Here is a 17,828-nt window from a genome sequence, read left to right as displayed (position 1 = left end):
TTTTTTCAAAATTTATCAAATTTAAGGTTTTTTCTGAGTTTTTTGGCCTAAACTGTCAAAATCTAGGTTTTAGAGAAGTTCAGGTTTTTTGGCAACACTGTTAATACAGTACTTAATTTATTAGCATTTTTAAATTAAAAAAAATATTTATCTTAAAAGCTCATTCTTTGTTTGCTATTTCAAAACTAAATAAATATCATTTAAACATACATTGTTTGAAAAAAAACCATAAACTCAATTAAAAAATATATTATGACTAAGCGTATATGAAAGTGTTTCTAGGAAAATAAACGAACAATAACTTACCACAAATATTAAAACAACTTGATGTTTTAAATTTGACTAATTTTTATATGTTAAACGAAAACAATTAAACAATGTTCATTAATGTTTTAATCATATTTTATAACAAATTCTTGTTCTAATATTCTTACGGATGTTTTTGTTGAGATTTTTATTTGAAAAAATCAAAAAAAATACCAATTCAAACAATTCGAAATCTATACTGTTAATAACAATAAAAAAAGTTCACTATGAAGACTTGATGTATTATAACTTATATTTTACAGATTAAACAAAGTAACATTTAATAAAAAAAATATGTTAGAAGCATTTTACATTATTCTTGTTTACTCTCAGAAATGAGGTTTACTTACATTTGCACTAATGGTTAAGTTGAAATAATATCAATAACATAAACAATTGTTCCTATCATAGTGTTTTATCACTTATACAAATGATTATAATTAATGTACATGTACGCTATTTTAAACAATATTTACAGAAACCACCAATCATATATATACGATATTAAAATCAGTGTTTCGCAGTTTTATTATACTACGTCACTAAATAGTTTAATTCTTTTTCATTACAGCGAGCTTTTCTTACATAATTTATATATATTTACTTACAGTTTAAAATATTTTATTAGAAAAATCACTAATTCTGTGTGTAGTTGTCTTAAGAAAAAAAGAATATATTAAATGATTATAAGTCAATCAAAATAGAAAAGATAAAAAACTTTAAATAAGGTTTTTTTTTAATTGAAGAGTTTTAAAATTTTTTATAAATAATTTTCGTAAATAAAAAAAGTCTCAAAATAGAAGCAGAAAAGTTATAAAAAACTTTTGAAATTATTATGTTAAAGTAATTTTTGTTAAACGAGCAGAAATTTTTTAATTAGTAACATAAACAATTATTTTTATTTACAGCTCTAACTTATTTTAAACTAAGAAAACTATAAGCTTCTAGTTTATATTTATAAATATCATTACATTGACTATGATTGAAGCATATATTTTTAGATTTAAATTATTTAGAAAACTTTAAGTTTTGGTTTAAAACTTAATTAAACATTTAAAAAGTTGAACAGATTGTGCTCAAAATTTAAATTAAAAGTTTTTTGAGTTACAGACTTTGTTACTGTACTAAAGTACTTATTGTTCAGTCAAAAGTATATATTAACACAATTTCGAAAAAATAGTTTGATACAAGGTTGCCAAATACTTTTAGCAGTATTTCTCATTAGTGATTTTTATTAAAAACTCCTGTTTTTTTTTTAAATTTCTAAAATTCTATGTTATTCCCGAGTCTTTCAGCCAAAACTGTCAAGTTTTAGGTTTTTAAGGATTTCAGTTTTTTTGGCAACTCTGTTAATACACTACTTAAATTACCATATATAAGTATAGAATAAATAGTTATCTTAAAATCTCATTCTTTGTTGACTATTTCAAATCTTGGAAAATATCAATTTAACATGCATTACTTAATAAAAACGAAATTGAACACAATTCACAAATATAAAAATGTGCTAAGTATATATAAAAGTGTTTCTAAAAAAGTAAACACACATTTAACTTCAGACAAATTTTAATACATTTAGATGTTTTAAATTTAACTACGTTTGTTTATGTTAATCGAAAAACAAAATCAGAATTTTAACAAATTCTTGTTATTATATTCTTACGGACGTTTTTATGGAGATTTTGATTGGAAAACATTAATAAAATTATCAGTTCAAACAATTTAAATTCTATACTATTATTAACTACAAAAAATTTTGACTATTAAGACTTAGTTGATTAAACATATATTTTCCAGATTAAACAAAGTAATATTTTATAAAAAAAAGAAATACTTTAGAAGTATTTAACATTATTCTTGTTTACTCTCAGAAATGAGGTTTACTTAAATTTGGACTAATGTTAAGTATTATCAATAACATATACAACTGTTACCGAGTCGTTGATTATCATAATGTTTTATCACCTTTACAAGTGATTATAAATAATTAAGCCTTCCTTCCCAAGTAAATCTTAAGAAACCGCCAATTATATATACGAAAATAAAGTCATTATTTCTTTGTTTTATTAGACTACGTCGCTAAATGGTTTGAACACTTTAATTTCAAAAATTACCGCGAGCTATTTTTTACATTTTTTTTTATAATTTAATTTACAGTTTTGGATAAGTTATAACTAAAATGAATAACTCTGTGTCTAGTTATTTTAAGAAAACAAAACATATTAAATGATTAATAGTTAATAAAATTAGAAAATATAAACAACTTAAATCAAGCTTAATTTTGATTTAAAAGTATTAAAATTTTCTATGAAGTTTTTTCGTGAATTTAGAAATTCTCAATAGAAAACTAAAATTTTAAAAAAAATTAAAACAATTTGTTTAAACGTGTATAAATTTTAAAATTCTTAACAACAAAAATTATTTTTATTTACAGCTCTAAATTATTTCTAACTAAGAAAACATCAATCCGCTAGTTTACATTGAAAAAAAAAGTACAATGACCTTGACTGAAACTTCTTAAAAGGTGCACAAAATTTTAACTTGATAGTTTTAACTAAAAAACTCAGGAAAAACCTGAAATTTGATAAAGTTTGAAAAACACACCTGTAATTTTGAACAAAAATCACTAAAAAGATGGTAAGAAAATTTCCAAAAGTATTTGGTAAAGTTGTATCAAACTATTGTTTTAAAGTTGTGTTGGTACACTTTTTGACTGAACAATAGGTAGTGTAGTACATAACCAAGTTATTTATTTCAAAGTTATTGAAATTTTGTGCACAACCTGTTAAAGTTTTTAAAACTTTAATGAAGTTTTAATCAAGGCCATAATACTTGTATTTTAGCAGTATAAACTAGCAGCTTAATTTTCTCTTAGTTTAAAATAATTTAGAGCTGTCAAAATAAACAATTATTAACGAGCATAAAATTAATTTTATAGGCAAAATTATAATTTTTTCAAAAAACTTAAAACTTTAATGTCAATTAATTTCCTTACTTTAAAAGCTATATATTTTTTTATTATTATTTTAGACAACGCACCTTTGTCTTTAATTAAAAAAAAAATTGGTTTGGGGTTTGAATTGTTTCATGAGGTCCCTCCAAAAATAAAGGTTTTTTTTTATTATGGTATTAAAACCAAGTTTAAATATTTTTTTAATATTTTTTCCCTTAGTTTGCATGTTATATAAACTGTTAGATGTTTATTTTATAAATAAAGTTAATATCTTTTACGATTTGCCCCCAAAATAAAATGATGTATATTACACTATCATTTGCCTTGGCAATTTCCTATATAAAAAATTGATAAAAAGAAAAAAAAACAATTAATAAGAATGCGAATTACAACAAACTTAATTAAATTATTTTAGCTTATTTAAATTTGTCGTAAATCACATTCTTATTAATTGTTTTTTTTTCTTTTTATCAATTTTTATCTAGGAAATGGCCAAGGCAAATGATAGTGTAAAATACATCATTTTGCTTTGGGGCCAAATCGTAAAAAATATTAACATTATTTATAAAATAAACATCTAACAGTTTAAATAACATGCAAATTATGGGAAAAAAATATATATAAAAAAAATTATTTTTGGTTTTAATACAATAATAATGAAAAAAAAAACCTTTATTTTTGGAGGAGCCCCATGAAATAATTCAAACCCCAAATCAATTTTTTTTTTAAATCAAAGAAAAAGGTGCGTTCTCTAAAATAAGAAAAAAAAACTTTTAGATAGCTTTTAAGATAAGGAAAATAATTGACATTAAAGTTTTATGTTTTTTTGAAAAATTTATAAATTTGCCTATAATATTAACTTTATGCTCGTCAATTATTATTGTTACCAATTAAAAAAGTTCTACAGGGTTAACTAAAATATTTTTAAATGATAATCTTCGAAGTTTTTTTTTAATTTTCAGGCTTCAATTTTAAGACTTTTCAAATATTGAGACTTTTTAAATTGACGAAAAAAATTTCCAAGGTGTTTTTATCATTTTTAGTTCAAAATTAAAAGTTCTACAGAATTAAGCAAGTAATTTTAACATGATAATCTTCGAAGTTTTTTTTTAATTTTCAGGCTTCTACTTTGAGACTTTTCAAATTCACCAAAAAAAAATTATAAGATATTTTTATCACTTTTAGTTCAATATTAAACTTATTTAAAGTTTTTTAGCCTTACCATTTTGAATAACTTGTAATCATTCAATATGTTTGATATTGTTTTATTAAAACTACTTTACACAGATTTATTCATTTTCATTCTTAACTATTTTAAGCTGTAATATAATCTGCTTCAAAAATGCAAAAAAAAAAGCTCGTCATAACTTAAGAAAAAGTTTTATTTAATTGCATGTGAGTTTTTTAGTGTAGTAATATAATAAAATTTAGAAATACTCACTTTATTTTCATATATATTAAAAACCATTTTCAAAAGTTCGTTATTAATACTTTATAAAACTTTTTAATATATATGAAAATAAAGTCAGTATTTCTAGAATATAATGTTTTTCAAAAGTTGTAACCGTATAACTTAACAAATTCTTGTTATTATATTCTTACGGGCGTTTTTGTGGAGACTTTGATTTGAAAACATCAATAAAATTATTAGTTCAAACAACTTCAATTCTATACTACTAATAAGTACAAATCATCTTGACTATTAAGACCTACTTGGTCTAACTTTATTTCCCAGATTAAACAAAGTAACATTTAATAAAAAAAAAAATATCTTAGAAGTATTTCACACTATTCTTGTTTACTCTCAGATATGAGGTTTACTTATTATCATTTAGTTTATCAAAAGTTTACATTTGCATATGATTCTTAAGTTTGCTAATGCTTAAGTTGAAGTATTATCAATAACATAAACAATTGTTCCTGAATCGTCGATTATCATAGTGTTTTATCACTTTTACATGTGATTATAAATTACGGGCCTCATTTACCTGCTATTGCCTCAGAGACCGCCGATTATATATACACGAAAATAAAGTCAGTGTTTCTGAGTTTTTTTTATATTACGTCATTAAATAATTCAACTTTTTATCAAAAATTACAGCAAGCTTTTTTTACATATTTTAAATGTGTATACTTAGAGTTCAACACAGTTTATAATAAAAAAAAAGTAGTTCTGTGTATAGTTATTATAAGAAAAAATCGAACAAATAAATGATTATAAGTTATTCAAAATAGTAAAGCTACTTAAAAAAAAATTTAATTTAGATTTAAATAGTTTTAAAGTTTTTTTTAACAAACTTTGTTTGTGAATTTATAAAGTCCCAAATTAGAAGTCCCAAAGTTAAGATAAAGTTTCAATTGGATGTTTTAAAACAATATGTTCGAAGCTGTGAAACGTTTTAAATTGGTAACAAAATAGTTATTTTTATTGACAGCTCTAATTTATTTCCAACTAAGAGAACTATAAGCTGCTAATTTACATTAGAGCTGCCGGTGGTTTTTGAGAATTTGTTTTTTAAATTTTCTGAGAATATTCCATGTTTTTGAAAATACAAGTTTATAAGTATATTTCTAGTTATATTTTTAGTTTGAAGATAAGTTTAAGGTTTAAAACCGTGAAAGTTAGTAAAACAACATTGAAAAGATACTGTTAAGATACACCAAATATTTGTATCAATAAAAAAAATGTTTGATGATGACAAAAAAAAACTTTATCTATACGATCGATTCTTTGTTTTAAACTGAAAATTAATTACTTCACAAGTAAAAGCTGTTTAAAATTCCAGGTTTTAACTGAAGTTTTCAGTAATCATTGATCAAAACTCAAGGTTTTTTTTTTAATTTTCTAAGTTCTAGGTTTTCCAGGCATTTTGGCAACCCGAGAACTATAATCTGCTAGTGTATATTGATTTATAGTTAGTACATTGGTTATAATTGAAACTTAATATATTGAAAACATAAAAGAAATATTTTTTTTTAATTTTTAAATTATGTATGAAAGTGTTTCTAAGAAGAATGTAAATTAACATTAAACTTAATGCAAATTTTGAAATAGCATAACGTTTTAAATAAAACTGCGTTTTTTTATGTTAACTGAAAATAATTTAACAATGTTTTTCTAAAGTTTTAATACTAGTATTAAGTTTGTCGAGCTGTGATATTAATAATAAATAATAAAAATTCATAATAAGTTAACTAGCTTGTAAGCGATTGTTAAAATGTTCTAACGAACTTTTTCATTCGAAAACATCAATAAAAAATTGTACTTCGTACAAAATATAACAAAAAAAAATTTTTAAGCAGTAATAGAACTACTAATTAACTTTGTTCTTAAAGTATTTCTTGAAAAAAAAAATTGAAATTTTTACTTAAAATAATTACTTTCGAAATAAGGCTTCTTTAAAAATATTATCTTAATAATGCGTTACTAAGTTGCTATTTCCTACTAAAAATTGATAGATACTTAAACTTTTATCACTATAATAAGTGATTAGAAATTGATACTACAGTAGGTAAAATTATAATGACCATAAACAAATAATTTATATATGAAAATAGATTAAGTTTTTTGGAAGTTTTCCATACTACGTCACTAAATAAATAATCAATTTTAAAGCTCATTCGTTGATTATTCTAAAACTATCTAAATAAGTAATAAGTTAAACAGGTATTGTATAATAAAGATATAAAAAACCTAAAAATACAATACAACAATACAAATGTATTACTTGCTAAATTATGTACGGGAAAGTGTTTTATTATAAAGTACATTTGCAAATTAAACTTATCAAGAATTTTGAAAGAAACTAACTTATTATAAAAAAGAACTTTTTTTATAATTAAAATAATTAAAAAAAATATACTGTTTTTAATAATACTAGTAGTATTTTTTTTAATACTTATTTTTAACTTAAGTACTTAACAAGTTGTTTTTATTTTGTTCATACGGACATTTTTATTTTGTTTATCATTAGAATATATGAAAGAATATCATTTCAAACAACTTAAAATCTATACTTTTTATAAAAAGTGTTTAAAAGAATATGTTGATTATTAAGGCTTGACTTGATTTCAACTTAAATTTCCAGACAAACAAAGTATAACTTAATAACAAATTAAACATGTTATAAGTTATTTACAAAATACTTATTTACTCTCAATTAATTTTTAATTACATTTGCACTTTCAGTCCAGTTTAGCTATCAATTTGATATGTAATTGTTCCATAGTCGTTTCACGAAATTTTCTAATCACTTTAATAAGTGATTACAAATAATTGAATAAGATTGTTTAAATAAAAATTTTCAGAAACTGGCATTTAGACTAAAAAAGTCAGTGTTTATGAGTTTTATTATACTACGTCATTAAATAATTAAAATAGATTTTTTCCAAAACTACTGAAAAGTTTTTTTTACATTTCAAAATTAACTTAAGTTCAGGATAGTTAATAATAAACATGATTAACTCTAAGTATAGGTGTTTTAAGAAAAAAATACCCTACGTGTAAAATAAATATAGGTTTATCATAATTGAAATAATAAACAATTTTAACTAAGTTTAATTTCGTTTAAAAAAATTTAAAACTGTCTAAAAATGTTATCCGTGAATTTAAAAAGTCTGAAAATAGAAGCCTTAAAGTTAACAAAAACTTTCAAAACTCTTATAATTAAATAATTTGTTTAAACCTGTGGAACTTTTTATAAAGGTAAAAAAAGTAATTACTTTTATTAACAGCTTTTTTTTATTTCAAACTAGGAGAACTATAACCTGCTAGTGTACATTGATCTTGAATTAAACTTAATTATTTTTACAGTTTTAAGATCTTCAACAAATAGTGCACAAAGTTTAAAGAATTTAAAATTTTCGATTTGAATTCTTTGAATATTTACTACAGTATTTATTGTTCAGTCAAAAGTATGTACCAACACAACTTTGACACAAGAGTTTAATACAATATTAAAATTAATAGCGTATATAAATATAGAATAATTAGTTATTTTGAAAGCTCATTATTCAAAAATTGCTTTGAAACTACAAAATTGTGAATTAAAAAAAGATTACTTACAAGAGAAGTGTTAAACATAACACAAAAAAAACAAGTAGACATAGTGTATGGGTAATGTTTATAAAATAAAATTATTTGCAATCTAATCTTAACAGCAATTGAAAAAGAACTTATTTTATAGAAGTTAACTACGTTTTCTTATTTTAAGTTAGCTACAATTCAATGAAGTTTTGGCAAGGTTTTAGTCGTACGAGTACTTGAAATTTCTATCGAACTTTATAATTAATTTAACATAGAAAATATGAAAAATTTTATTAAAGTAGGAGCTTAGGAAGTTGTTGTTTTCAAATTTCAACGAACTTAGTTCGTTTAGATCTTCCTTTAGAAGCATCAATACAAATTACCACTTAAAATATAATAAAATCATAACATTTAGTATAATATAACTAAAAGAAAATACTGATATTCAAAGAATCTTGACAAATTATAAATGTTTATTATACCATTTTTTATCTTTTAAAAGTTTTTCTCAAAATTGAAATGCGCTAAAGACTGGTTGTGTGTTTACACTAAACATTTTTGTTTACAGTGATATGGTGTTCTTATTAATTTTATTTATGATTGGGTAAATTACAATAAAATACTTTGGTCGCTAGTAATTAATAACTTTTATTAGTGATTACAAATTGTATTTGAGGTGAAACAAAGATTGAGCTTAAAATTTATATGAAAAAGAAATTAGTATTTAGAAGATTAATGATGTTACGTCAATAAACAATTTTAAACGCATTCAAATTAAAACGACCAAGAGTTTTGAAAGAAATAAACTTATTATAACTAATAACTTTTCACAATTTTTTAATCGAAAAAAATTCAAAAAATCTAAGGTTTTAATCTTACTAGTACTAAAGAAATTTCCAATTTAAAAAACACGTATTTTATAAAAAAAGTACTTAACAAGTTATTTTTGTTTTACACTTACGGACGTTTTTATTTGTATCTTTGTTGAAAATATCAATTAAGATATCATTTTAAACATCTTAAAAATAATATTTTTGATAAAAAGTATATAAAGAAAACGATATTTATTATGATTTTAACTTATATTTTCCAGGTGAAACGAAATATGTTATAAATACTTAACATCATATTTATCAATATCTTATACTTTTATAATCTTGGTATTAATTTGATATGTAATTGTTCCTTAGTTGTAGCTCTTTTAAATTAATATGTTTTTATCACTTTTACAAGTGATTACAAATAATTAGCCCCCATTGTCATCTGAAAATTTTTATGAAACCGATAATTATATAGATACGAAAAAAATTTAAGTATTTCTGAGTTTTGTTATTTTACGTCACTAAAATACTTACATGCGTTTAAATTAAACTTTTCAAAAGTTATGACGAAATTTTCTTACATTTTTTATACAAATTAAATTACAGTTTAGAATAGTTAGTAATAAAAACTATTAACTCTGTGTAGAGTCATTTCAATAAAAAAATATCGAACATATTAAATGATTATAAGTTATTAAAAATGGTAAAGAAAAACAACTTTAAATAAGCTTAAACTTAATTTAAATATGATAAAAATACCTTATCAATTTTTTTAATGAATTTCAAAAGTCTCAGAGAAAAGGCTTCAAAATTTAGAAAAACTTTCAAATTTGTAATGTTAAAATAATAGACTTAAACCTGTAGAACATTTTTAGTTGGTTACAAAAATAACTGGTTTTATTGTCACAGCTCTAATTTATTTCAAACTAAGAGAACATTAAGCTGCTAGTTTATATTGTTAAAAAATAAGTATCATGGCCTTGGTTAAAACTTTATTAAAGTTTTGAAAACTTTGGGAATCGGTGCACAAAACTTTTATAAGTTTCAAATTTTATAATTACATACTATAAAAATGTACTACAGTACTTATTGTTTAGTTGAAAAAATGTACCCACACAATTTTAAAACAATAGTTTGATACACGGTCACCAAACACTTATGGCAAATTTTTTTCAGTCTTTTTAGTTATTTATGTTAAAAAATCCAGGATTTTTTTCAAATTTCTCAAACTTCAGGTTTTTCCTGAGTTTTTTGTCCTAAATTGTCAAATTCCAGGTTTTTAAGGACTCCAGGTTTTTTGGCACCCTGTTAATACAGATTAAACTATGAGCATATATAAACTTAAATTAAATAGTTACCTTAAAAGCTCATTCTTTGTGGACTTTTTAAAAACTACACAAACATCAATTAAACATACATTATAGAATGAAAAATTATAAACACAATTCAAAGAATATAAAAATGTGCTAAGTGTATGTGAAAGTGTTTTAAAGTGAAAAGTAAAAGAACATTTAACTAAAGATAAATTTTAAAATAACTAAACGTTCAAGTTTAACTACGTTATTCTGTGTTAAAGGAAAACATTTTAATGAAGTTTTTGTAAAGATTTAACTTTATACTTTAGGAGTTGTTGTTATTATATTCATTCTTATAGACGTTTTTGTGTAGACTTTATTGAAAAATTTTAATAAAATAATCAGTTCAAATAATTTAAAGTCTATACTATTAATAATAGAACAAAAGGTTGACTATTAATCGATTCAACTTATATTTTATCGATTAAACACAGTATTATTTAATAATAAAAAATATTCTATAAATATTTGTCGTTATTCTTGTTTACTCTCAGAAATAAGGTTTATTTACATTTGCTTAAATGCTTAAGTTGAAGTATTATCAATAACATATACAATTGTTCCCGAGTCGTCGATTATCATATTACTTTATCACTTTTACAAGTGATTATAAATATTTGAATCACCCTGCACCAATACATCTTCAGAATTAACCAATTATATATACGATAATAAAGTCAGTACTTCTGACTTTTTTTATATTGCGTCGTTGAATAATTCAATATTTTTCAAAATTACAGCAAGCTTTTCTTACATATTATAAATATGTATACCTAAAGTTTAAGACAGTTTATATATGTATGAGCTTATTTAAGACAGTAATTATATGTATGATTGTTATAATTAAAAAATATAACATATTAAATGATTATAAATTATTTAAAATGGTAAGGCTATAGAAGAAAAGATTAATTTAGATTTGAAAAGTGTTTGAAATACCTCATAATTTTTTGTGATTTTAAAAGTCTTAAAATAGAAGTCTTAAATGAAGAAAAAATTTCAATTTTTTGTTTTAAAATAATTTGTTTAATTTTTGAAATTGGTAGTTAAATAATTATTTTTATGAACAGCTCTAATTTATTTTAAAATAAATAAAGCTATAAGCTGCTATTTTATATCAAGGTTGTCACAGGTTTTTGAGAAGTTTATTTAGGTTTTTTGAAAATATGTTAAGATTTTAAAACTACAGGATTTAAGTATATTTTTAGTTTAAAGATAAGTTTAAGGTTTAAAACTGTAATTGTTAGTTTAATAACATTATAAAAATACTGTAAAGCTACATGAAATGTGTTAATTGATAAAAAAAAATTGATGATGACTAAAAACTTTATCTATACGATTAATTTTTTGTATGAAACCAAAATTTTACTAATTAACTAGTAAAAGCTGTTTAGGACTCCAGGATTTTTCAGATTTTTTTAGTAAATTTTGATCAAAACTCCAGATTTTTTATTCAAACTTTTCAAGTTCTACGTTTTCCAGGCTTTTTGGCAACCCCCTGGAACTATAATCTGCTATTGTGTGTTGATATAAAATTAGTACATTGGTCTTGAATTAAACTTAATTATTTTTACAGTTTTAAGAACTTCAACAAATAGTGTTCAAAGTTTAAACAAATCTAAAGTTTTCGAATATGTACACGATACTTATTGTTCAGTCGAAATAATGAAAAAAAAAACAATTTTGATTCTAATTTAATACAATACTGAAAGTATAAACATAAATAAATATAGAGCACAGTTATTTTATAAGCTCATTACTCGTTGATTATTTCAAAACTAGAAAATATCAATTAAATATATATTACTTAATGAAAAGACTCTAAACATAAAAAAAGATTATTTAAATTTACTAAGTGTATATGAAAGTGTTTTTAATAAGAACGTAAATTGACATTAAACATGAATATTTTAAATAAAACTAACTTTTTCTATGTTAACTGAAAATAATTCAAAAAAGTTTTTTAAAGTTTTAATCGTACTAGTATAAAATTTTTCGGGCAGTATTATCAACTTAAAATTAAAACTAAAATAATAAGATAACTAGCTTGTAAGCGGTTGTTAATATGTTCTAACGAAGTTTTTCATTGGAATACATCAAAAAAAAAATTGCATTTCAAATAAAATATTACAATGAAGAATGATATTAAAAGCTATGAATAAATTATTAATAACATAAGGTCTAAAATAAAGTATTACCTTATTAAAAAAATTGAAATTTTAACTTAAATTATCTACTTTCAGAAAAAAAGGCTATTTTTAAATCTTCAATTATGTTAATGCATTATTCTACTGCTATTTCCTACTAACAATTAATAGATTATTAAACTCTTTATCACTTAATTACTCAATTAATTAACTTTAAAGCTATTTAAATAAAGTATCATTTAAAAAGGCATTGTATTATAAAGATATAAAAAAGCTAAAAATACAATAAAATAATACAAATGTAATTAGTGCTTTTAATGTGCAGATTTTCTAAAATCAATAGTCAACTCAGTATTTACATGAAAAAAAAAGTATTTTGAAGATATATTACGTTACGTCACTAAACGATTTAAAAGTAGCATATTTTATCAAAAACTATGACGAACTTTAACAATTATTTTTTAATAATTTAACACATACAATTTGTTACAAAAGTTTCATTTATTTTACAGTTTTGTTGATATTTAACTTAAGTAACTTTTTTAAACAACTTTAAATTGTATTTTGGCATTAGTTTACTTTATTTATGAATTAATAAACGTTTAACTATCTATACATTATACAAATAATTAATACATTATAAACTTAAAACTTTTGAATATGCCTAATCATAATTTTGTTTAAATTTTCAGGCATAATTTTAAAAATTTTATTACAAAAATAGCTTAGTGCAATTTACTGTTTTATTACACTTCAGAAATTCACATTATTTCCCAATAAAACCGGGTAATAAATAATAAAGTTTACTTGAACGTTTGTTATTATTTAAATAAGCTCTTTACTTTACAATAAGTTGAGCAATCATTTTTAGTTAATATGAATAATTGTGCTACAATTGATATCAAAAAATTATCTTAAAAATTTTATACACCTAGAACTATTTTGAAAACTTTTAAAATTTAACTCAAATACTTTTGTAATAATTTATTAGCAAAAAAGAATTAAATAAATTATAAAAAGCACAGTTTGGTAGAAACCTGGACGGAATAGAAAGTCAAAAATAAATAAAAATAAAAGTGTTTTGGTCTATATTATAAAAGTCACTGTGTTAAAATTTTTCAAGCAGAATTTCTAAGCAGCTTAACAAAAAAGTGTTAGGTTAAAGGCACAAAACAATAAGAAATTGATCAAATTATTTTAAAGATAAAGTACTAGTAAAATAATTGATTTAAATTTGGTGAATTAATTTTCATGATATTTTGTATGTATACAAGATAGATTCTTATCTTTAATAAAACGTTATAAAATTATAATTATCTTTATAAAATACAGAGTTAATTACTTTTTCATTTAGTTTTGTGTTATTTTCAGCTAAAAAAACCGTAAAGTTCAAATAAAAGTTTATTTTATATAATTAAAAACCGAGACTTAACTTGTAATATTTACTTGAAGCAAGCAATTAAAAAAAAATCCTTTTTAACTTATACTTGTAAAAATAAATATTTAAAATATAAGAGTTATTTCACCAAAAAAAAAAGCTTTAAAAAGTTGTTTAACTTAAATCTTTCATCAAATATTAAGATTTTTTGACTTGTTAAAGTTATTAACTTATAGGAATTATAGATCGATAGGTCACGGGTTCGAGTCTTAGTGGAGTCACATTTATTATTTTGTAAAAACTTGATTGTAACTGCTTTTTAGAAAATCCACGTAACTTCTCATTGACGTAATGCTTTTCTCCGATTGGTCCAATTGTTCCCTGACGTCATCAAACCGCATCTGCCATTTCCGAACCGCCTGAAAACAGTTTTGTGTTAGGGGATTTTTATGTAATATTTCAAAGTTGCTACAAATGAAGTTGTAACGGTTGTAAATTGAAACAAACTTGAACCGTCATTAGTTCTTATAAATTTATTACATTAAAATAAGTTTAATTTTCTTTTTCTTTTTTAAAATTTACTTTATTTATAATTCAAAACTTCAACACTTTATAATTTTAAGTAAATTAAAATAAGAATTCAATCACTAGAATTTAAGTTTTTAGCTTATGAAGCTTTATTCTACTTATTTGAGTTTGTTTTTAAAACATGTTAGATTAATAATAGATATTTAAAACAAATATATAACTAAAAAATCACTAACATCGTCCTTAGACCTTTTAATTTCGAGATTTTCTGATTTCATTCTGGTCAAATCTGATTCCAAACTTATTAGTTTCGACTGTAGTGCGTTTTCCTGTAAAAATGAACAAACTTAAACATTGGTCATAAGTAAAACATATAATAATAAATTTTCCAGAAAAAAATATTGAATCTAATGAAAGTTCAGACAAAAAAAACTAGGTTAAACGCATTTATTTTAAGTATTAGTTTTGTTTGAATGCCAGAGAACCGAAATTAAAATATTAAGCAGGTACGCTAACTAGTTGTATTTCAAATAATCTGCCTTACAGCTGTTTAAAATTAGTAGAAATTCAATAATTTTTGTGACAGCTACAAACTTTAATTACAGAGAGGTTTTCCTGTAAAACATTTTGATTATAAAAATTGATTAAAAATACTTAATCAATATTCATATAAGGGTTGCCACTGGTTTTTGAGAAATTTATTCCAGATTTTTCGAATTTCTTAAGGTAAAGTCTAGTTTAAGGTAAAAAACTGTGTTAAGTAGTATAACAATATCGTAAAGCTACTTTAAATGTGAGTTTTAAATAAAAAGTATTTGCTGACTACGAAAATATCATCAATATGATAGATTTTTCGTGTTAAATCGAAACTTTTCCACTTAACACGTAAAAACTGTTCAAAACTCGAGGTTTTTTTTTCAATATTTCTCAAATTCTAGCTTTTTTCAGGATTCCAGGTTTTGTGGCAAACCTGGCATGTGTAAATCTTTATTAAATCAAAGTTTTAATCAAAAAATTTTTTTCAAATCTATTATTTTTTTTAAAGCCGAAAAACTAAAATAAAGTATTAAAACAAGGTTATTGATAAACAAAACAAGTTTGAATTCATAAAAATTTAAGCAATTTTCAAACTTTTAGACTATGTCAATCTACATTAAAATAAAGACTTACAAAAATACTGCAATAATGTTTAAATTGAGGTGATGCTACGTTTTATTAATAAATAGTTTAGTAAAATTTGTTATATCACTTTCGTAAGTGATTAAAAATTTCATTTTCAATAAATACCACCGCTTGCTGATGAACTTACTATGACTATATATACTAAAATGAAGTAAGTGTTTTGGTATTTTATTATATTACGTCACTAAATTATTTGCATGCAGTTTCAGTTGTTAAAAAATTATGATAAAACTTAACAATTCTTTTTTAAATAAACGAGATTTTATTTAAAAAATTTATTATGCAAAAACAATTTGTTTTGTGCTTATTTGTTTTAGGAAATATTCTCAAGTTTAACTAATCTTTTTACGGAATTCAAAACAGTTAGTTATGAAAATTGTTTGACAACTTGAAATAGTGTTTAGCTTATTTTTTACACTTAAGATGTTTATAATTTTTGTACTTTTATATTAATGTTATGACAGCCTCAAAAAAGAAAAAGTAAAACAGTAATAAAAAATAGGTAATAAAAAATTTTCCCAACTGTATAAATCTTTAAAAGTAGCTGTCAAAATAATTATTTTGTCTACAAATATAACTTTCTAAAGTTTAATGTTAGCTGTTAAAACTATTTATTGGATTATATTGACATAAAGTCAGTGCAAAAATTTTAATTTAAAGTTCATCTAAAGCTTTAAAAGTCCCAATTTCATAAAATTCAATCAATTAAATAATTTTAAACTGCATAATTTTAAACAATTAAAAGTAATATAAAACTTAGATATATTTTAAAATGTTTAAACTATTATTATATAAATTTATCGTATAAATAAGAACTCAAAACCTGTTTATCATTTGTTAATTAAGAAAATAATTACTTCGCAACAAAGTAAAAATTTTACATGTTAAATTATATAAAGTAATCAAATTTAATATTTCGTTCACAACCGGGTTTCGGTGACAAAAAATTGCGGAGTTGACGGAAATTAGGAAGATTTTAGTCACTAGTCAGATAAATTTAGTCAGAACTTAAGATCACTTTAATTTAGTATAAATATAAATTAAGTCTTTAGTAGTTTTATATTTTGGCAAGTTTGTTTTATTCGAGTGTTACTTTTAAAACATGAACAATAACTAGTAATTAAAACGAAAAAACTTATAAAGTAAAAAAAAAAAGTAATAAATATTTTTGATTTTCATAGCTTATTTTATTAACTAACAGTATTTACGTGCTAAATTAAGTAAAATGCTTTTAAAATTAGTTCTATTTAAATATTCTGTTTACTAACATCAATTGGTTTTATTAATGCTTGCATTTATGTGTAAGTTGAGATATAAATAAAATATTTAAATACTTTTAAGTCTTTGATAATATAAAATCTTATCACTGTTACAAGTGATTAGAAATTAGGGTTACAGTGTCATCTTACTTGCCTACATAACAGAAAAATTATATATACTAAAATAAAGTTAGTGGTTCTGAGTTTTATTAAAATACGTCACTTAACAATTCACATGCGTTGTTATGTTATGATAACTTTTAACATTTTTTTTTTGAGTTGACCAACTTATATAACACAAATATTATTAGTAAGTATGTTGTATAAGTAACAACAATCGAAAACAAAAAATATTTTTGTTACATGAAAACATCAAAAGTTAGCAATTATTTTAAGGTATTCAAAAACGTAAAGTAGAAAGTATACAAAACTATTTTGATTTAATGTATACTTTAATTTTCTTCTTTAATGTGCTTAGGATAGTTCAATTTAAACACAAGACTAAAATTTTTTAAAAACAACAAAGTAGTTGTTTTAAAATAATCTGCTCAACTCTTAAAAATGTTTAAACTTGTTGACAAAATAATTGACTATTGGTCAGATATGAATTCAGGTTAAAGAAATTGTTTATTTGTTCAAAAGCTATTATTTAAAAGAATCATTAGTTGTTGGAGCTATGAAAAACCTTAAGCTTATAAAGTTTAGATAACTTTTAAAAAGCTGTACGTTGCCAACCCCTAACTAAGTAAGTTGTTGTCTTTTTGTTTTAACAAACGTTAACATTTGGACCTTTTATAAAAAACGTAAATAAATAAAATATTTCTAACAAATGAATTGATCACTGTTTGAGTTTCCGGACAAAATTCGGGTGTA

At 22.2% G+C, this 17,828-nt stretch overlaps 1 protein-coding gene across 1 annotated transcript in view; it reads right to left on the bottom strand.

The window, feature by feature from the left end:
• The window catches only part of LOC145835645 (outer dense fiber protein 2-like), a 133,976-nt gene that overhangs the window by 69,892 nt on the left and 46,256 nt on the right, over window positions 1-17,828 (bottom strand). Inside the window, exons 18-19 of the mRNA XM_082943324.1 lie at window positions 14,751-14,843; window positions 14,289-14,405 (exon numbers count right to left, since the gene is read on the bottom strand). Coding sequence (XP_082799450.1) covers window positions 14,289-14,405; window positions 14,751-14,843 — 210 coding nt within the window. The remainder of the gene's footprint in view (window positions 1-14,288; window positions 14,406-14,750; window positions 14,844-17,828) is intronic.

The sequence above is a fragment of the Thalia democratica genome, chromosome 5 (genome assembly GCF_965202585.1).
Source record: "Thalia democratica chromosome 5, ktThaDemo2.hap1.1, whole genome shotgun sequence".
Taxonomy (NCBI): Eukaryota; Metazoa; Chordata; class Thaliacea; order Salpida; family Salpidae; genus Thalia; species Thalia democratica.
Note: the sequence above shows the minus strand (reverse complement) of the source record. Positions and strands in the feature narration are given on the sequence as shown.